We start from the raw sequence: 21,471 nt of genomic DNA, 5'->3' as shown, positions 1-21,471 counted from the left end.
TTTACTATTATAATAACTTTTATGATATCTTAAAATGCTAAACTTGGAACTCTTTCATTAAATTCAGGATAATAAATTATTAAAAAACAAGTCTTTAAATTAGCTTATTTATTCAGACAATACAATTTCTTCCTTTACTTAAGGTTTGTTGTTTTTATGCACCACATAATATACATATCTTCTGCTGCAAGGCTTGCAGGATTTTTTTTCATTTCCTTTCTTCTCTCTTTTGATATCTAGTTTAGATCATTCAGATATTATTAATGGCATCTACTTTTTTGGTTTTGTAATATTTATTTATAGTAAAATATTTAATTGTTTCCATATTTTATAACTCATATTCAGCGTGTTAAATTGGAACTGATGGCAGTAGCGATGTCTGGTATCACGCCTATATAATTTTAACGTAATGCCTTAAAATTTTTTATTTAAATTCTAAAATCCAAATGGTATTTATGTGCAAACACCTAATTCACAGCTTAACCTCCACATCACTACAATATAAATCAGGTTTCAAGGGTACATTGTCCCCATTAAACTTTTTAGATAAACTTCAGTAGATCAATACAGCTTGATTAATTCACTACTTGTTAGATAAAGTTTGTGGCCATACATTTACGGCCATTGAATTTAAAATAACTTGTTAAGTTTACCAAGTTAAAATTTAACCATTTGAAAAATCTCTTTAAATAGAACAAATTAACATTGTTAAGCAGATGTTAATAAGATATATTTTCCCCAAAACTCAAATTTTTAAACTTGTCTTTGCCAAAAACCTTATGACAATTTCTTAACCAAGAACCACCAGGTAAAATTCTTATCTCTTTTATTTATAGTTAATCACACCAGAAAAACTGTTGAATAATTTACACCTGCATGGGATTTATGTTTACTTTTCCATTTTAGATTTTTTTTGAGAATAATTTATTATTTCTGGGTACAAGAGTCATTATTTGTAGATTAACTGCCCCACCTATAATTTATTGCTCTTTATATCTATCTATCTATCCCTGGACTGGAGTTTTGACTCTGTATAGGATGGTCCATGATACAACTTTTTCATTTCCGATATGATATCGATATTGCATGTTTAGGAATTTACCAATATTGATATTAACCCGATACGATATCAGCATGAAATCATACATACTTTTATCAATATTTTCTTGTATGGAATGATAGATAAGCTTGCTCAAGTCAAACAGAGAAGAATATTTAACATCAGGTAAAAGAACATAAACTTTAAACAATATTGGAGATTTTAGAGGAAGGCAGATATATTCCGATATTCATTCCTTGGCTGCTATTGGACCGATTTATGATATCAACATCAGATTGAGACCCCCCTAATTCTGTATATATCTATTTTGATAAAAAGAAGCTTAGTAAATGAACAATTAAAAAAATAAAAAGCAATCACTTCTGCTAAAATATTTGCTTTTGCGAGGTGACAACTGCCAATGTACATGGCATGAACAGAAGTGACAATCCAACAGAAAAAAAAATTCTGAAACACATAGACTTAACATATTTTATTAAAAGTATAAATGCAACAAGGTTAGCCTGACTGTTATAATTTTCTTATAAATCTGAGCTCAAGGTTAAATACAGTATGTTACATGTTTGTTATACACATCCATGAGACTATAAGGTCAGATGCACATTTCCCCTTATATGCTTAGATAGCCCATATTTAAAAGCTTTAGACTTAAATATGGGCTATGATGATATCACACACTTCAATATCAACAAATAAAAAGAATAAAAGGGAATTTATGTCATCAGTGAGAGTAAGATGGGCTTTATGATCACCCCCTGAACAAAACGATTCTTACTTCGTGATATGGATTGAAATTTGCCACGCATTTCCATGCTTGTTTATGTTTTCCTTGCAACTTGTTTGTTGTTTGGACAATTCATTTCAAATAAAAGACAACCAAAATACTGTATCATGTGTTTGAGTATGTCACCTGAACTGTTTACGAAGAAAAAGGCTGTTTTGGTTGTTCAAATGTCGTCATTTTTGACACTTTGAAAGATATTGAAATGTGAACCCCTTTACAAAACTTGCTTTTGTTTTCTAAAAGTTATGATAATTGTGAAAGAGCATTTGAGTTTGTTTGTCTATATAGTCCTACTTTTCTGTTGTGAAAGCTGAAAAAAAATAAAAGAAAAATGGAGCAAAGCTAATATTGTCCTTAAAATCTGTTTGCACGTTAATGTGCTCTATGCAAAACTCGACTTATTCCTGAATCTAAGTCAGCTTTTTTGTTTCCTGTCTTTCATTACTGGATGAACTGATTAATCCAGGACTGTCTGTCCATGTTTACTGAGGTCAGGCGCATCTGTATTAATCAGTTCATCCAGTAGAAATAAAATAGGAAACAAAATACCCACCTTAAGTTCAGGAAGTAGTGGAGTTGTGCAAAGAGCCCATTGAAATATTGACATGGGAAAAAAAAAAATCAGGAAAGGTCCTCAACTTGGTGTGGGAGATCAGTGGTTCCTAGACCGGCTTTGCAGCTGGACTTGTCTTTCCCTTTCATAAAAAAGGTAAGCAGCTCCCCTTTTCCTTTGACAAATATGGGCCCTCTTCGGATAAAGCGAAAGCCATACTCCTTCAGGATGTCATAGCAGTCCTCCACCACCTGAGGGCAAAACAGCAGAGATAATGATCATAAGCTTTATTTGCTACTGCAATGTTGTACAGGGGAACAAAATTTGTACTTTGTTTCTAACTCTTGCCTTAGAAGGAATTCATGCATGACCCACACAGTATTGTGGGAATTAGGGTCCTGCTCAGGGACACAGAGTAGTAGTGTGTGGAATTTGAACCAGAGATTTTGGCAGTGTTCCTGGGATGCACGCTCCCTAATTTGACCAATATTAGAATGGCCACCATTTTTACTATGTCACCATTTCCATAAGAGTTCTTCAGAAAACAACTGATTTGACTTAGAAGTCAAATCAGTTAAACTCTTCCAATCAAAACTGACTTAGAAGAGTTTAATTCAAAATGGTGATTAGTTTGAAAAAGTAGATATTTTCAGATTGTTAAGATTTTGTTTTATTTTTAGAATTGTAAATATTAGACACTCAGTGATGATTTTTAAAGGCTAGGGTAATGGTGGATGGTAAACGTGTTTTAGAAATGAGATGTTCTCTGTAGCATAAAAAGTCCAACATTTTTGTGTGCTACCTGTATGTTCCCCATCACTCCAGTTGACTCCATTCTGCTGGCCACATTCACTGTGTTACCCCAGATATCATAATGAGGTTTACGGGCTCCAATTACTCCTGCCAGAACAGCTCCTTTATTCAAACCTGGAGGAATTGACACAGAGAGATTGAATCACATGCAGAAACAACAAAGAGAGAGAAAGGCAACTCAAAGTGCACTGACCAATCCTTAGCATGAAGTTGTTGAAGGACTGATTGTTGAGGTTATCAAGGGTGACCTTCATGGCCAGGGCGAAGTCTGCAAGGTCAGCCAGGTGCTGCCAGCGTTCAATGATGGACTGCTCTTCTGGCTGTAAAACAAAAAAATGCTATTGGTTGAATAAATGAATCAATAAGTACATATCACTTTGCAGGATGCAATGGATGCATGCAACTAAAACTACAGGACGAGTTGTCTGTTACAGGGTAGCACCTTTCGGCTGCCATATCCATTGGTGTTACTCTCTGGGGTTAGTCCAGAGGCAGCCATGTATGTGCTTCCGATCGTCTTGATCTTTGTGATACACCTGAACTCATCTCGGTCCAATAACTGTTGAAGAAAGATCACATTTGATGTTTCAATGTTTAGTGTTATTAAAAAAAGAACCCTTCCCTTTGTCTATGCTTGACCTGCTGTAAACACTCAATTATGCCTCTTCAGATGGAAAAACATAAAGGGAGTCCTCTAGTTTAATTATTTTTTTTTTTACTAATAAAATAATATGAAATGAACCAAATTAAGGCCTATATCATGTTTTCACCATCACTGTAACCTATAAAGTATATTTAGTTGAAAGGTTTGAGAGCCTCTCCAAACATATCTTTTCCTCATTGCGTATCATTAATCTACTCTGATTTGATCATAAAACCTCCCCAGAAGTGATTTATCTTGTTAGTAATACTGGTGTTCCAGTTTATGATAGGTCTTGGTGTTATCTATGTTGTTTTTACACACCCTAACCAATTGTTTTCTGCTGAGAGTGATAGTTTAGACAAAAGTTGGTAGTTTCAGAAGAAGAATTATGCCAAAGTAGGGTGAACTTGAGGGTTTTTAATGTACCTAAACTTAAGCCCAATGGAAATCTATGGAGTAAACTTAAACGAGAGATCTGTGCCTGGAAACCTACCAATTTAAACAAGCTCCACCCTTTCTGATAAGAAAAGTTGTTAACTACCCCAGGCAAAATTTTGCCAGAGGCTAAAGCATATTTAAGACCCATGTAAGTTTATATATTCATTTTTAACCCATTTGAATGTATTTAAACCACTGTGAAATAAAGCTTCTGCACTTTGTTCAATAACTATATGAATAAGTAATTTAAGCTTATGATGAGAGGATATTCACATTTGAATAGAACTGTGGGTAACTGGCTAAATGCCTTAACTCACACTGTCGAAGTCTGAGATGATCTCATTGAGGATCCTTAGACACTCAATGCCACCATTGTTAATGCTTTCTTCAGTGTAGAAGTCAGAAAAATTTGGAATGGAGGCAAACATCACACCAATTTCATCGTAAGAATGACTGTACAGCTCCTGCAACAGATATATCATAACTTAGTAGCTCTGCTGACATTTAAGAAGAGCCGGTGGTTATCAAATATGTTACAGTGGAACAAACCACAAGATGGCACTGATATGCAATGAATAATGGAATTTAAGCTTCACATTAATAGGCTGGTTTTCAAAAGAATAACACAAAAAACAACATAGGTAAAATCATTATGCATATTTTTACATTTTCATTTCCATCAGAATTATACATGATATGGTTGTGCACAAACCAACTCAGGTCAATTAGAGCTCCAAAAATGTTTGTTGACGCCATTATATCTATATCTTTTTCCATTCAAGGCTTGTTAAAGTCATACATTCCACTAATACTTTGAAAAAGTAATTTATGCATTTCTTGCATCATGCTTATATTACCGCGCCTTCTCTTTATGTTGGTCTTGATAAATCTAAGAGGCAGCAAGCTGTGCATAATCTTGCTTCACGCTCTCTGACCAGGACTAAATGCTGCAACCACATTATATCAGCCCTGACCTCTTTGCGCTGCCTTCCTGTTCATTTCAGTATACAATGTTATAGTGCTATGGCAACATAACACGTGTCTGAACTGTTGCACCTTTAAACTCCACCCAAACTGCAGCTCAGAGATAGAGATGACTGAGCTTTTCTGTGAGTGTACCAACCCATTTTCTGATGTGGCCGTTTTCATACTTATTCTATCTTCCCACTTATTTTACTTTGTGTTTTATTGTTTTTATCGTACTTTTTATTTTTTATTGTTTGTGCTGCTGATAATCTATGCCTTTTGCACCACTTTGATCAACCTTTTCTGAGCTAAATATGAAGAAAATACGTAAAACTTGCTTTATTTGTACCTCATCTCTTAGTTTAGTGCCAAGAAAATGTTTAGCCACATGCTCTGGCAGCATGTTGGTCACCAGTGCCTCGTTCCAGCGCCTCATCTCAAAGACTCGCTCCTTCTGGTCATGGACCCCAATCTTCCACAGGAATAATTTCCTGGACTGACGCTCCAGCTACAGAAATGCAAGGTGGATAGATGGGAAGTCATGCAACAGTTCTAAGCATCATTTGAAAACAATTTTGAAGGTGCAGGCTTTCCCCAGGCAATGGTCCTTTGCTTTTACTCACATGACGAGCAAAGAAATAAAAGCTTATCATCATGACGATAATCATCATTGTCATGAGATACTTTGATGGTACCATGGATGTTCTAAAAATACAAGCAGAGGGTTAGCATTAGAAGTAATATATGGACACACACCACAAACAATGCATATCAAAATGCAGTAATTGCCACAAAAAAAAATCAACGTTCCCGAATTCCTTACCTGTAGGAGGCAAACTGTATAAAATCATACAGGTCATAAATGTCCCGCCAGCTGTAAATATTAACAGCTCCAGTTGCTGTGACAACTAGCACCATGAGGCCCAGTTTGATCAGATGGCTGACCTGCACCAACATGGCCGTTGCAATAAGGGACATCACTGCCATGAAGCTGTAATATTTTGGGTTTTCTGCACATCCCCGGTCTCCAAGTGACTCCAGCATCGGGCCAAAGGTACTGTTGAAGAGCCGCAGTGATGGTGGTACACAGCTGAGCTGCAAAATTTAGATTGAAGAGGCATAAATATATAAGGCAGTATTTATACTCAAAATGTATCCATCATGGAAAAAGCATTATTTCTTCTTATACTTTATTTTGTGCAAGAAGTGAAATTATATAGAAAAGGGAATTGACAACTGAAAAAGTTGGGTTAAAACAATAAGACCAATCCAAAAGAGGAAGTAGCTGATTGCAATTTTACCACAGGCAGGTGTGGGATAATAAGGTTATTTCCTGCCCCTGTGGAAACAATGAATATCTCACAGATCTAATAGTCAGTACTAAGTCTGGTGAACCGAATATCGTCAAATGATGGCTGGCCATGACTATTTTAAACTACTATGGATAAATTTCTCCCCTAACTCTCTGCAAAAATATTTTTTTAACTACATCAGAGTGTCTGGTCCAAAACTTGATTTTGACAATATCATTTTGATACATGTTTTGTATGTTTATTTTGCTAATGCGAGGGAATCTTGCTTGTTTATAGGTCCAAGAAGTACTTCTATGAATGTCCAGATGATAAATACAGTTTTTGGTAAATCTCAGATGTTTTTTGTCCATTTTTTGTGAGCAGTGGTTCAGGCTAATGGATGACATCGTTACCCTCTCTGTCATTCTTAATTATAAAACCTGATCTAAACATTTAACATTTCAATTTTTTTATTATTTACCAGGGTAATTTCTATTTGGCAAAACAACTCATCCATTCAGCCTTTGAGAAAATCTGTGGTGCTTTCATAGAGATACTTTAAGCAACAACTATTCTACTTCATTTATTTTGCATAAGATTTCATCCAAAGAGCCGGATGACATTGCACACAGCATATAAGGACTGATTATTTTTGTTGGTACAACAACAGTGCTGCTAAAACATTAAGAAAAGGTAAAAGCTTAGAAAAGAGAAAATACAAAAACTATTAATTTTGACACATTACAAATTGCTGATAAACTCTGGGTTGGAGATAGTTAAACAGGAATGCACGTTTTATGTTTTCATATACAGACTAAATAGACAGTAACAGATTTCAACAAAAAGTTCTGGTTTTCAGTTTGGTCTAAATAGTCTTTCCTCCAAGCAGCTGTTAGAGTTTAGAAATATCAATCCTATTGTGTATGTACATATATGTGAATATATATTTCTATATGTATGCTTGTATGGATGTATGTATATATGTACATACAGTATATATCTTTGTTTTGTTTTATTTCCTTTTTTGGCTCCAATAAAAAAAGAAAAAAAAAGAAAAAAAAAAAGAAATATCAATCCTGACAAATGAACACACATTTGTTTTTTACATCCCTGATATTATTTGCACAGTTTTTCTCTTTCTTGTAAAATGTCTCTTTTTGTTTTTTCATGCACAGGTATATAAAGATGTTTTTTCTTTGTTTAAATGACCCTAGATTTGCAAATATATTTAATCTGAGGATATAATTTTTAATAGCTTAAGAGATTTTTTCTTATGTTGTTTATTTGCCTCTGCTAATGGGTCTCTTATTTTTAACTGTTTTATATTTTCACCCTCTTGGTACAATGTGGTGTTCAGGTTAAAATAAGGAATGTGTCTTCTATTCTTTTTAATTTTATTCTATTCTGTTGCTTATTTTCTTTTGTCAGGAGTCTGAAGAGAAGAGCTAAAAAACCTTTTAAAAAAAGTTAATAATTATTGAGATCACCTGGATATCTTAACACAGGTGTGTGTTTGCATACAAATCTGTTTTATAGCCACGTACCTTTTACCAAGGTACATTTTTTCAATAATACTCTGAAATTACATAGCAGCAATGTACCATTCAAAGCAGACAAGGAAGTATTTATGTTTTTAGCACTAAATGCATAACCTAAATTACAAATTGGACTACATATTCAACCTTGGTTAGTCTGAATGATTTTGATGCTATACTAATATTGCAATCAACCTCATCTGTATGTCAATGTAAACAATGTATTTTGTTAATGTTGTAATATTTATTGTTGTTAAATGTAACAAGTTCATGCTGATACCATCTTGATCAGATATGTTTTGATCGTATGGAAAATAATCTGGTGAGATAGATGATTTTAATTTATAAATCTAAGTTTCTTAGCTAACTAAAGTCAATATCACCAAGTCTATGTGTTTTTCCTAAAGATGTGCTACTTATAATTGGTTTAAAACAGTTTAAGCATTTTACAAAAAGATCAAACTTGGGATTACATCCAGAAACCTTTTTTTTTTTATTTTGTTTTTATGAGAAACCCATAGAAGCATTTACACAAAAATCCCTTTTCCATGGATTTCTCCTGCTTCTAAAAAGCCATTGTCAAAATACTCTCAACTCTTTTTTTCTCCCTGAAGTTTAGGGTTTAATATGGTAGTTAACAGGCTTAGGTTTTGACCTACACAAAATTCTATTAATGAGTAATTTGCAATCATTACATTTATGTTATTTTTCCTTATGAGCAAAAAAGTATCTCATAATTTTAAGGAGTTCTTAGAGGGATGCCTGCCCAACAACACAAAAAAACAAAAAACAAAGGTTCACTTCTGCATCCCTGCTTCAGAACTCAGCAGTGTGTGTGGCAGGTTTTTCCTGTGAGGCTGTGACAAACGAGGTGACAAGCAGTGATGCAGACAGCTACTGTAATGGACCCCGCTGGGAGTATGCAGTCAGAAGTGTAACAGGCAGTAATAGTTTGATGAGCGGAAAGTGGAAACATACTAATGAAAAACCACAGATGCACCACAACTGCTTGGATTGATGACATCCATAAACCCTGAATAAATGAAAACAGTATAGGAAAACATAACAAAAACTCCTTTAAATCTTCCTGCTGGGACATACAGAAAAGCAGTGTTTGTGAAAATGTCCTTAGTCTTACCATGTCAGCTATTACTGCCATGGTTAGCACAAATATGGCAGCCATGGCCCAGGTGTTCCGAGCCCATCTCGTACGGTCGATCCACATCGAGAAAGAAACCAACCTCTTGGAGAACATCTGTAACTCAAAAAAAAAAAGTAAATAAGAGGGAATGTAAATTTGCAAAGGCAGTCTTGATGTTATGACTAATTAATTGACAAATCATTGATTTCTCACCCTAGGAAAGATTGCAGCCAAGGAGCAAACTGTGAGAATTAGTAACAACAATTGTCCGACAGCAAGAGTCACATAGTTCACAACCAACCTGGAAAAAAAACAACACAGAAAACAGTTAAAATCACAACATAAGCTCAAGCCCATATAAAGAAAGTCAATGCTTGTAATTTACGCATTGATTGAGTGTTAGAACCTTATAAATGGGCTAAACAATCAAATTCTAACTCACAATGGATCAATAAACACTTCCATTGCTGTGATGAAAAAGAGCACGATGATACAGCAGCTAAAGGCCGCTCCACTTCTCTTCTCCTTCTCCGAGGAATAATGCTCCTCCAGCTTTCCATCCACAAAGCGCAGAGAAACTGGATTGATTTGGTGATCCTTCATTCTGTCTCATAACAAAACAACATTGCAGTGAGAAAAGTAATGTATTGCACAGAAATTGCATATTAACAAGTAAATCGTGAACCGAAAAAATACAAAGAGAGGATGTTTCACTGTTAGAGCTCTCAAAAAGATGAACGATTCATCTTACATTTGCTGAGACTCTCTGTCCAGGAGCTCCTGCTGCAGTCGTCTGTTGATTGCTTTTTCATCCGCCATCTTATTTCTCTAAGATTGTTTGCAACAAACCCAAAATGAAATGTTATTAAGGTTCTTAAGATATGTAGTAGATAATTTAAACTTGGCAGTGCAGAATTATCTCTGTTTAGCCAGTGGTTCTTATTCAGTTATAACATGTGACCAAACTTTTAGAGCAACGTAAAGGAAGAAATATAGCCTTTTATAAACAGATACACAATTTTGCTAAATTTTAATGAATGGCCCATGACATGTAAAGGAAACACAGCATCCATTGTATAACCGAATAATATAGCTTGTTATAACAAATATCAACCAATACAGTTCAGGGCAGTATAATCATATCTGTTTGTGGCAATAGGGGTTAGAAAGAACAAGAACAAACAAGGCTGTTCAAGGAGGTTCCAGGATTTTTAAACCCAGACTAGTCAACAAGAAAAAGGAAAAAAGCAAGACATGATTTTAGACTAGAGTAACTGCAACAAAAAGCAGGAAATATGCTTGACATGAAATTTCAATTGGAAAGACTGATGTTTCCAAAATAAGTAAAATAATTAGAAAGCTTGGAATAATTCAGTTTTAAAAGGATTAAAATGACAGTTAAGTGTCCCATTCAAGAGTCTCAGATGTGCATTGTTATTTACCTCCTGATTAGGATTAGCCAACATTGACTGGTGTGAGACTGAGTTCCCATTAGTTTTGGTTGTGTTGATCACCTGATCTGAATTTCTGTGGGTCAGATCACCTGGTGTCTGAGGAGAAACAGGGACATTTGTTTATAAGACATATCATATTTTTGCTTAAGGTTGGCACCAAAATCGCTCCAGATTTGTATTTTGGAAAGTTAAAACTAACTCACTGTTCCATTAAGTCCATTTGCTTCCTGTTTAGGTTTGAGAATCAGGTAAGTGTCAATTCCTTTCTCTAACAGGTACTCACACCTCTCTCCCCCATTTCCAGGTTCAACCTCAAACTCTCCATGCAGACTGTCCTTGGTACTCTGGGAAATATGCACTCTCCTGTGTGATGCATGAATATTTGATTAATAAATCACTACCACTTGACTATAATGGCATCTTACTTGATATTTCCTACCCAGGGATTCCTCCAGATTCCATCTTATTGGCCACAGTGACATCTGTTGACCAAACATCAAACTGCCAGCGTTTCTGACCCAGCACTCCACCGAGCACAGTGCCTGTGTGGACACCCACCCGCATGTCCACGTCGGTTTTTGTCTTTTCCCGCACATACCTGTTCAAATAGAGAAACCGTCCTTTTCTACATCAATTTCAGTGCTCTAATCCTATTTCCATTTAACCAAAAACCAAGAACTCTGTACTGATTTGATTCTGCTTCATGCATTGGCATTAACTTTATTTCCATTTAAGAAAGGAAACAAAATAAAGAGCTTACGAGATAGCTTCCACCATTGCAAGGCCCATCATTATGGAGCAAACGGCATGGTCTTCCCTAAAGTCTGGCAGCCCACAGATGCAGTAGTAGCAGTCCCCGAGAATCTTAATTCGTAATTGGTGATGTTGCTGCAGAGCAACAACAAGGTTCAGGTTTCATTTACAACGTGTTAGCAGTAGATGGTAATGGAAATAATAAGTGAAATGGGAATCCAAAAAATTGCTGCTGTTATGGAGAACAGGAAGGTGAAACGGTATGATTAAGGAGGTTTCATTTCCTCACACATTTCTTTAGACATAAGCACTAAATTATATTCATAACAATAATAAATACCAATAGTTATAATAATTGCATGTCATATTTGTATGTTTTATCTATTTTTTTGTGGTTTTTCTGAAATAAACTCATTCATTCCTTCAAATTCTGACAGGTGTGAAATTTGCATTTTACAATTCAAAATGTTCATGATCAGATTTTATCATGTTGTTACAAACACATAGAAATTTTCTCTGGCTTTTGTTGAAATTTAACAATGAGTTGAAGTAGAAATCATATATAAATCATAATGCTAATAATTCACAGTTTCAACCAAGTTGTTCAGAAGTAACACCACATTATGATATAAGTAGAAAGTATCCAAGGATATATTGTGTGTGTGTGCGTGTGGCCATGTCTTTGGTACCTGGTTGGGACACATTCCCAGGAATATGATACATTTTGGAGGCTTATAGGTAATTGTGGGGGCTAACATTTTATCCAAATTAGGAAAGGTTCTGGGGGTTAGGTTAAGGACTAAGATGTGAATTGAGTTTAAATTATGTTTAGGGTTAGGGTATGGGTCATGGTTAGGCCATAGAAATTAGTAGGAAATGAATGGATGAATGGTTGTCCAAAAAATTCGGTCTTTGGTACCATAACAGAAACGTAATAAAAGGCACTTGACAAGAAAGTTTAGATAAATCAGGATCACAAATAAAACTTATTTTCATTAGGAAGGAGGTACTTCTGTCCTTTAAATGCGTGCATATAGTCAGAATGAAACAGTAGTTTGTTTTTAACATTAAAACAACAGGTTTTAAAATATGCTGTTTTGTGATTTAACAGTTAACAGAACCACTTACTTATATTTGTATGTTTCTCTTTATAAATGGACAATTCATAATAATGAACAGAAGGTAAATATTCAGATTATAGCCACCTGTGTCTAGTCCCCCAGGAGGCAAAGCCACCCTCACCAGAACAATACAGTAGGAAAAACAACAAACATACTAAGATCATTACTTCAGACTATATAGGAAAGTCATGACTGTTTATACTTGTTTAGGTAAAAGAAACAATGCATTACATAATCTACAAAATATAGTGATACCAGCTCATATAATCACAATCAATGTATTTTGTTATTCTTTTCATAATGGTATTTTCTAAAACTGGATACCACTGGTGCAAAACTACTAAGTAAGTACACACACATAGTTTGACTGGATTTTGTTTGTTTCTTTTTAAGATTTTAAAAGAAACAAACAAAATCAACAAAAGTATCCATAAAAAGTGGTGAACTGTTGGCCGTTTGATAAAAAAAGGGTTCCTGAATCATTTCCCATTAGTACCATAGAGAGGCAAAATGTTCTGGTGACCTAAAATAAAAAGTAAACATTACAAATGCCTATTTTTATTTAAAAATAATTCTTATAGACACCAGTGATTTAATAAAAGTTGATTAAGTAAAAAAACAAAACAACAATTACTATTAATGTGATTGTTTTATATTAGGTTGAAATAAAGACTGGGAACCTTAGAAACTGACAGGTTAGGCATTCATAACTCATACTCACTGAGGCCAGTTTATCGAAGCGTGCAAACAGTTCATTGAGCAGCTTTACCAGCTCTTGGGCGCTACAGGCTGAGGATAACTGGGTGAAGCCGACTATGTCTGCAAAGAGTATACTGCAACAAAAAGGCACAAAACAACATCAGCCCCAACTCTCCTCTTTCATATAGAGAAATCACATGTGTTGTGGGATTTTAAGATCTCTCCAATAGATTCTGTGATTCTGACCTGACATTTTCATGGCGGTACATGTACATGGTATTGAACTGCTGATGCTGCTGGACCTCATTCTGATTGGCCTGGTTCTGCATACCCTGCAGCATCTCATCAGCAATATGCTTTGGTAGGATAGACAGCAATAATTCCTCCTACATGAACAGAAAGAGGAATGTATGTGTATTACATTGACAAAAAAATACAAAAGGTTTCTCTTTATGAGTGCTCAAAATGTAAACCTATCAGTGGATCTAAAAAGATTCTGGTCAGCTTTGCTCATCTTAGAAAGCTTCTTTCTCCGTTTTATCAGGTTACACATCAAGTATGCTGTTAATGAGTTTGTTTGTGACTTTCTGTTTTAATTCAAATGTAACTCATAAAGGTTTTCAAAGTCTAACAGACCCAAAATCTTAAAGAAAGTACCTTACAAAATTTGTACAACTCATAATTTTTTTGACTTAGCGTTACAGCTTTCAACTTCTGTAAGTTTTTTTGGATTTCATTTGACAGACCAACAGAAAGTTAGACACGGTTGATAAGTAGAAGTCAAGGAAACCTGTTTTTGGAATCATTTTACAAACAGCAAAATGATATTGGGAAATGCATTTAAAACTCCACAGCCTGAATGTAATACTTGTTAACATAGCTGCTGTCTTTTGGAGTATTTCTTTCTACATGGCTCATATAGAGACTGAGGCCTCTCTTACTTTTTAATGAAACACCAGAACTGGCCGCTTTTCTTTTTCTTTCTTTTTTATGGCTTAATGAGAGAAGTGTGATTGAGGCTGAACTGCAAGGATTTAAACCTGGGTTTGACTGGCGACAAAGCCACTCTCAAGCACATATCAAGGTGCTGATTTTGAGCCTGGATCGATATTTATTTTTGATTATGTTCATGGTGGAGAATCCTGCTTCACAGCAGGAGGTTGAGCCAAACATACTCAAAATGTGCAGGGTCATCTTTGAGCACGCCATTTCACTTTTCTTTCACCAGTTCAGTGCGCTTCTTTCAGCAGTCTGCACTTTCTCTGCTCTCTTTTTCTCATTGTATTCTCATTCCTTCCCATTGCCCGGCTTGCCTGCTGTGTCTAAAAGTGGCTAGCAGCAACAACCCAGACTGACACAGCTGATTGGCTAATTTGTATCACGTGCAGCTTGGTGCTGGACGCTCTGGATGGCTTTACCATACAAACAGGAGAAGCAGCGCAAGTGACCTTTAGAGACTGTCGTCGAACTACACGCAGTAATTTATAAATGTTTTAAATCAGGTTGGTCAGGATCAACAAGCAGGTGGGTCCGGATCCAGACCTCGGTCCGCTAATCCGTGACCTCTGGTGTAGAGAGCTTCCGAGCTTTACTATAGTGTTCCGTTTGCCTGATCCTGACCAGTTTCTGTGTTCCGACTTATAAGCCTGCCTGACCTTGTCTGATCTCCACTGCGTCCGCAGAGTCTTGTCAGCTGACCAGCTGGAATCATCCTTGTTCTCTAGGTATGGCTGAACTGTCAGTCGGTTAGTTACTCATGCGTTCATAATCGTCCTCCTTCAGATTATCGTGGTCACTAACCTGTGTTTCTCTTCTATAGAAGTTCCTGTGCAGCTGCTTCTACAGACCCACTCTATGAAATAAACACTTTCGAGTTATTCCACTGTATGTCTTTTCTGAATTCTGGGTCCTCAGTTTTGAGTCCTTGCATGTGTTGGCTTATATCAGCCATCTTTTCATTGCTTTCAGCTGGTATAAACTGTTGCTGCTCGGTTCTTAGCAGGAACGACAAAACAGAAACATATAAATTCACTCCACTTGCTTCTTGATTGTTACATTGCTGATTTATTTATTTATAAAATTTTTGCGACACTAGTGGCTAGCTTTTCTGACAGTAGGCTGACAGGAAAGGGGGTATGAGAGAGGGGGAAAGACATGCGGCAAAGGACCACAGGCCGGATTCTAACCAGGGTTGGCCGCGTCGAGGACTAAGGCCTCCGTACTTGGGTTGTGCGCACTAACCACTGCCCCACTTGCCCGCGCCAGGTTGATTTTAAAATTGTGCCACTCCTTTTTAAAAAGGGATAATACACTTACCCCAGCGTGCATAAAGGGTCTGATATAAAGCTATACATCCACAAGAACACAATGCATTTTTAAAGATTTTTTAAAGTCAAAGTAGAAAAGTGGATAGTGTCTTCTCTGTTGTGGCCCTAAAACTGTGGAATAATCTGCCAATTCATATACATACTCTCACTGTACCTTTTTACTCTTGGTTGCATTCAATGTCTGGACTTTGACAGGGCAATTCTCTCGTATGCATGTGCTTTCTCTAAACCATTTTATTGTAGCTTTGGTTCTTGAGCCAATGACCTGCTTAGATTTTAACCTTTTCTCCAGCCGTATGTTGTTTTGCAGGCTCTAAAAGCTATTCCTCCAAAACCACCCTCTGCTCAGCTCCATCCCTCTTTAAAATTTGATCAGCTTCTCCAACCTAGCTAATGGAAAAGCCTCCATACCTCGTGATGCTGCATCCACTTCATTTTCCTGTTGCTATGTCTTACCCCAATCTGCCGAAAGACATTCTCGTAGCTTTCTTTGAACAATGCCTTTTATCTTGCCACTCCTTCTTAAAGGAGCAATATTTTTGCAGAATATTGTAACATCTGACTAAGGATATTTTTAGGGTGTTTCCCCACATTTCATTTGGGGGGATCAGACAGAAAGGGCAAATGCTCGCCACCTTTTTGAGATTATTGATTGTAATATAATTTGAAAAAACAAGTTTTCTTTTCCTTCCACTTCACAATTATGTTCTACTTTGAAAATACATTGCGGTTCAAGGTTGTGTTCATGCAAAATAAAAAAAAAATTAAGGTGTTTTGCAAGGCACTGGAAAAGACATAAAAGGAACAAAAGACAACAACAAGCTAAATTTGTCAATTATAAGTATATGCTAAATTAATGAAATATTTCAGAATATCTTCTCTAAATGATGCTGCTTAGAGGATGCAGTATACATTTGTATTTGCTGTCCAACAGCTCAGATGACAATGTGTTATACAAGTCCCTGTTGTCTGATTTAATGATGAAAACAATGGTCTGTCTAATCAACCTATTAGCAAGCAGCATACGAAAACACAGAGTAATTAATGAGCACAGGGCATTCTGTTTCCTGATCCATTTATGTTTCTATGCCAGAAAACTCAGGATTTGTGGTCAGAATTTTAGGCTGCAGTTTAAGTTGAATAAAGATGAAGCTGAGGTTGGTTTATATTTCCTAGGTAATAAGCAAAAGTCCTTTTGTTTTGAAGAGTTATCTTACCTGCTGGGTGCTCTGCTCCTCCAGAGTTAGTTTGACCTGAAGTGACTGACGAGCTTCCAAAAATGCTGTCCTGTACTTCCTATCGGCCATGTAGAATGACATCACACCCACCATGGCTGCGCACAGGTACAGCATCACATTGGCCAACAGCTGAAAAGATGAAGAAATGTTTTTCTTCCTGTAGAGAGGTGCTCTCTCACATGTCTGTAATAGGATGTCTGTTTTTTCAGCTACATATCGACAGGCTCCAAAATGTGAGAATCTTAAATGAGATCACTAACAAATGATTCATGCAGTGAGTATAAAAGGAAACAATACAATTTTTATCAATTGAATATGGTCACAGAATGAAAAATGCAGTGGCCCTAAACTGTACCGTCAACAGCCACAGTCATGGAAAAGGAAAGATCGAACATTTACTATATGTTTGTCTTCCTCTCTCAACCCTTGCTGCAATATTACTTTAAGAAAAAAAAAGGCACATTTGTTTTGTCTTTTTATAGCTGTATTGTTATGCACTTTAACATATATGGAAGAGACTCAGTATTAACAAACTTACATGTGTCTTACACGTTATACACAGCAAAATCCCTACATGCATATGACAAGATCTACACAGACACACAGGATCCACACGTGCACAGGTCAAGATCCATGCATGCACAGGTCAAGATCCATGCACAGGTCAAGATGCATACATGCACAGGTCAAGATCCATACATACACAGGTCAAGATCCACACATACACAGGTCAAGATCCATACATGCACAGGTCAAGATGCATACATGCACAGGTCAAGATGCATACATGCACAGGTCAAGATCCATACATGCACAGGTCAAGATCCATATGTGCAAAGGTCAAGATCCATACATGCACAGATTAAGATCCATACATGCACAGGTCAATATCTACACATACACAGGTCAAGATCCACACATGCACAGGTCAAGATCTGTATGTGCACATGTCAAGACCCACACATTCACATTTTAAGATCCAAACATGTAATTATTTACCTGTCTCACCAGCATGGGCCCCTGAAGATTATCCCCAAACCTCTGAGCCACGGTGACCCCAAGTACCAGGGTGTGTATCCCACAGGAGAGGGTTGTGAGCAGGACGAGGGGAACCAGATTCAGTGGTAAGGTCAGAAAGCTGGAGAAGCTGAAGAAAGCCTGCCAGCCCACTGAGTCACTTGCATCAGAGTACTGCTCGTAGTTCAGTCCCATGTAACATAAAACATGGATGGTGACCATCAGCCACAGCACGTAAGGTACTGCCCCTCGTGCCACAGGTGATGTAGGGAGTTTTTGAAACCAGCACAGCAGGTAGAGAACTACATCTGCTGTCAACCCCACGGCTGCAACCACCACCATTGCCATTTTGTCCTCTGTGTAAACCACTGCACACATGATGATGATGAAGCTGTTAAAGAGGGCTGCGAATAACACTAAGACCAGCAGGTTCTCCTCTCTCTGCCGACAAAAGTAATTCTGATAAAGCCTCTCCAGAGACTCAGGGGTAAAAGTGAGGCGTACTGCCCGCGGCAGGCAGCGGCAGCAGCCAGACTGTAGGATGGCCACATCCCGACTACGACCAGGATCCCTGGGAGCTGGCCCTGAATACTCTGCAGAGCACTCAGTGGACTGCTCTGTGTTTGCTGTGTTGGCCTGGTCCAGTGACATGCTGTTTGTTTAAAGGTAATCCATTTGGTTTATGTGATGGTATTTCCAAATGACAGTCAAACTCATTAGAAAAGTGGCAAAAGTTTCAATCTAGTGTTTAAAAAACACTGAATCTCAAAAATATTAGTTCCATTGGTATTAAAAAGCTATTCATCATAAAAGGTGCTTACCTTTTATGACGTTTAGGATCATTTGAACTATAATTTTTCCTCCACACCTAAAACTTCATAGAGAAAATATGACATCCTTTAGTATCCAAATCCTGTTCAGTTTTAAAGTAGAAAGGAGCCACGTCCAGGTATCCATTTGAGGGTATTGCATGTCTAAAAATGGTTTAACGGCATCACAAACTCGTATGTAAAACCACAAACACTTCTCAGAGGCTTGTCTGTGCTCTGATAAGTCCTCTGTTTCCTCCCACCTCAACCTCTCCCAATGGTAAACAGCAAATCCTCTGTTACTGTTGTTAAGATGACACAAAAGTCTCACAGTTATGTCATGGGAAATGTGCTGGTGCACAGAACTGAGAAAAAGACAGAAGGGTGGGGGTAATTTACGACATAAGGCAAAAAAAAAATTTGTTTTATTAATTCTCTGAAAAGGAAACAAACACCATTGGTTACCGGTGGACAAAACAATAGGTTTTAATGACACAAATATCACATTTGTATGCACAAAAAACATGATTCAACATAACAGAGTTGATCTTTGCTGGTACAAACCATTACTAACAGAACTCAAGAATTTGGTTGCAGCAGTAGAAAAGGACTTAGACTCAGTTGTCATTCAGTCTCTGTGTGTGTTGGTTGTCGATGGTGATTTTCCTAACATTCCACTGAGAGCGCTTCCCAAGGCCAACCCTATAGCCACTAGAACTCCTACAGTCCCCAGCATCCCCAGAGCTGCCGTGCCTAACGCCGCGGCCCCCAGGGCTCCAGCTCCAATAGGGGCTGCTGCTGCGGTGACCGTCTCCATGCCGATTCCTTTAATTAGATCTCCCCCCGTGAGAAGGCCCTGCCGCAGATGCACTTGAGTGTTGAATGGGCTCTTTGGTGCACCCAGGATGAATGCCCCAACAGCAGTGATTGTCACTGTTATGAGTTCGGAAGTTGTTAGCTGTGTTGGTGTCAGTCCGGGAACCTTGATGGCTATGAGTACACCAATGACAACGGAACCTAAAAGTACGAGGGTCGAGTTCCTGGACCCAAAACTTTGCTTTGCTGACACACTTGCAGCACCAAGTGACACCCCTGCAGCTGTGGTTGCCCCTAAAGTTGCTCCTAAACAGCTTCTGGGCCCAAGAGTGGCGCTCCAAAGTAGAACACCTTTTAAGGCCATTGATGTTACTACAGCAGCTCCGACAGAAAGCTTCCCAGGAAACTCTGATCCAAGTGAAACTATTGCCACTGTTCCTAGGCCAGCTCCTAGAAGCCCTGCTGACAGAAAGACGACCCAAACCACTGACTGTAGCATTAATACCACCTGTTCTTTAGTGCCTTCTTCTGCCCCACCTGCCCCTAAGCCAACGAAAAACCCCAAAATCCCCACAAAAACAGAATAGAAGAAGATTCTCTCCAACAACTTGCACCCACTTTTAGAGTTCTGTTCTTGCACAGACCCTCTTGTAAGAGTTCGTCGTAGAGCAAAGAGAACAAGGATGGTCACTCCCAAACAAAAGAACCCGAATATGGCCCCTAACTTTCCAAATATAACACTGAGGTACAGAGTGGTAAAGATAATTAACAGAGCTGTTGTCATGTCACTGATGTTGGAGTAAGAGTACACGACAAGAACCAGAATGCCCTGAGCCACAATGTAGGTCCATGTTGGAAGGATGCCCTCCATCGCTCCGGTGGCGACTGTGCCCGCGGCAACTGAGGCCCCCAATATGGGGCCCACCAGCCATGGGAGGCTCACTTCGGCCTTAGTGAGCAGCTTCAGTACCAGGGCACAGAGGAGAAAACCGGCTCCAAGAGACAGGAGTGCTGAAGTGAACACAAGGCATGCCGTCACCACTGCTACACCGGTTGAACCAGCACGTCCAGCGGCTCGAGTGGCAGAGTTCAGTAGCGTAACGTCTCCAGTCAGAGAGGGATGGACTGAGAATGAGGCAGCTTGCCCGAACACAAAACCAGCTGCTGAACTTCTGAAGAGGGATTTCACCACACAGAAGGCACCTAAAGACAAAGATCCAATTATTCTTTATTATTTAAACTGCTAAGTGATTACTACATCCAGATTTTAACAATCTTCAAAGCTGTTATACAGTACAATTACACTTACAAAAGCTTTAAAAGTCTCATTTATAATCTAAACACATCATTTAAATCAGATCTGTGTGGATATACAGTGTTGTAAAAAAAAAAGTATATTTGAGAGCATATCACGCTTAACAGAGTGGAAAAATTTACAAAGCTATTCCAAGGCTTTGGGAATTAAGCAAATGTCAATGAAAAGCACCATCTACAAACATATACAACATGGAACAGCTGGAGCGTTCTGACCAGTGATTAGTCAACTAAAATTACTACAAAAGCACATTGACTGTCAATCTAGTAGGTCCCAGGAAAACCCAGAAAAACATCCTGATAGGGCTAAAAATAAAAAAAAAGCCAAAAAATGGCCTTTGGGGAAGTCCCATAGTCAGCTCTACAGAACACAAACAACTGTCCCAGGGTTACCTAAAAAAATCTTAATCCTTTCAAAGACTTTTTCATTGTGAACTGATAAAGAAATTTAAGAAAGTTATAAAACAAACATCACAGAAACTAGTCTAAATTGTTTTCAACTGAAATGTCAAACTCTATGGCATTGGATTGGATATGACCTGAGATCTAATTATAAAACCAGCTTGTCATCTAATACTGAAGTTAGTGAATACCTAATGTAAAGAAAAACTGACATTTTTATACTTTTTTATTTTAGGGATGAGCTTTACTTTTTATTGGTGGAGGCTAGAGATGTCCCGATCCAGGTTTTTGCACTT

At 37.6% G+C, this 21,471-nt stretch overlaps 1 protein-coding gene across 2 annotated transcripts in view; it reads right to left on the bottom strand.

The window, feature by feature from the left end:
• Positions 1-353: 353 nt before the first annotated feature.
• adcy3 (adenylate cyclase 3) overlaps positions 354-21,471 on the bottom strand; it is a 23,137-nt gene continuing 2,019 nt past the window's right edge. The window contains exons 2-21 of one of the 2 annotated variants that reach the window (XM_015390059.1): positions 17,817-20,662; positions 16,797-16,946; positions 13,499-13,638; positions 13,275-13,386; positions 11,440-11,567; positions 11,119-11,277; positions 10,883-11,042; positions 10,668-10,775; positions 9,977-10,053; positions 9,668-9,829; positions 9,439-9,526; positions 9,223-9,339; positions 6,081-6,352; positions 5,881-5,962; positions 5,607-5,765; positions 4,609-4,755; positions 3,653-3,769; positions 3,404-3,530; positions 3,200-3,324; positions 354-2,648 (exon numbers count right to left, since the gene is read on the bottom strand). In XM_015390059.1, coding sequence (XP_015245545.1) covers positions 2,466-2,648; positions 3,200-3,324; positions 3,404-3,530; positions 3,653-3,769; positions 4,609-4,755; positions 5,607-5,765; positions 5,881-5,962; positions 6,081-6,352; positions 9,223-9,339; positions 9,439-9,526; positions 9,668-9,829; positions 9,977-10,053; positions 10,668-10,775; positions 10,883-11,042; positions 11,119-11,277; positions 11,440-11,567; positions 13,275-13,386; positions 13,499-13,638; positions 16,797-16,946; positions 17,817-18,485 — 3,282 coding nt within the window. In that variant the 5' untranslated portion in view covers positions 18,486-20,662 and the 3' untranslated portion in view covers positions 354-2,465. The remainder of the gene's footprint in view (positions 2,649-3,199; positions 3,325-3,403; positions 3,531-3,652; positions 3,770-4,608; positions 4,756-5,606; positions 5,766-5,880; positions 5,963-6,080; positions 6,353-9,222; positions 9,340-9,438; positions 9,527-9,667; positions 9,830-9,976; positions 10,054-10,667; positions 10,776-10,882; positions 11,043-11,118; positions 11,278-11,439; positions 11,568-13,274; positions 13,387-13,498; positions 13,639-16,796; positions 16,947-17,816; positions 20,663-21,471) is intronic. The other variant, XM_015390060.1, reaches the window with a different exon arrangement.

Source organism: Cyprinodon variegatus, unplaced genomic scaffold (genome assembly GCF_000732505.1).
Source record: "Cyprinodon variegatus isolate N-32 unplaced genomic scaffold, C_variegatus-1.0 Scaffold485, whole genome shotgun sequence".
NCBI lineage: Eukaryota > Metazoa > Chordata > Actinopteri > Cyprinodontiformes > Cyprinodontidae > Cyprinodon > Cyprinodon variegatus.
The sequence above is the reverse complement of the archived record's forward strand: the minus strand, read 5'-3'. Positions and strand labels throughout refer to the sequence as shown.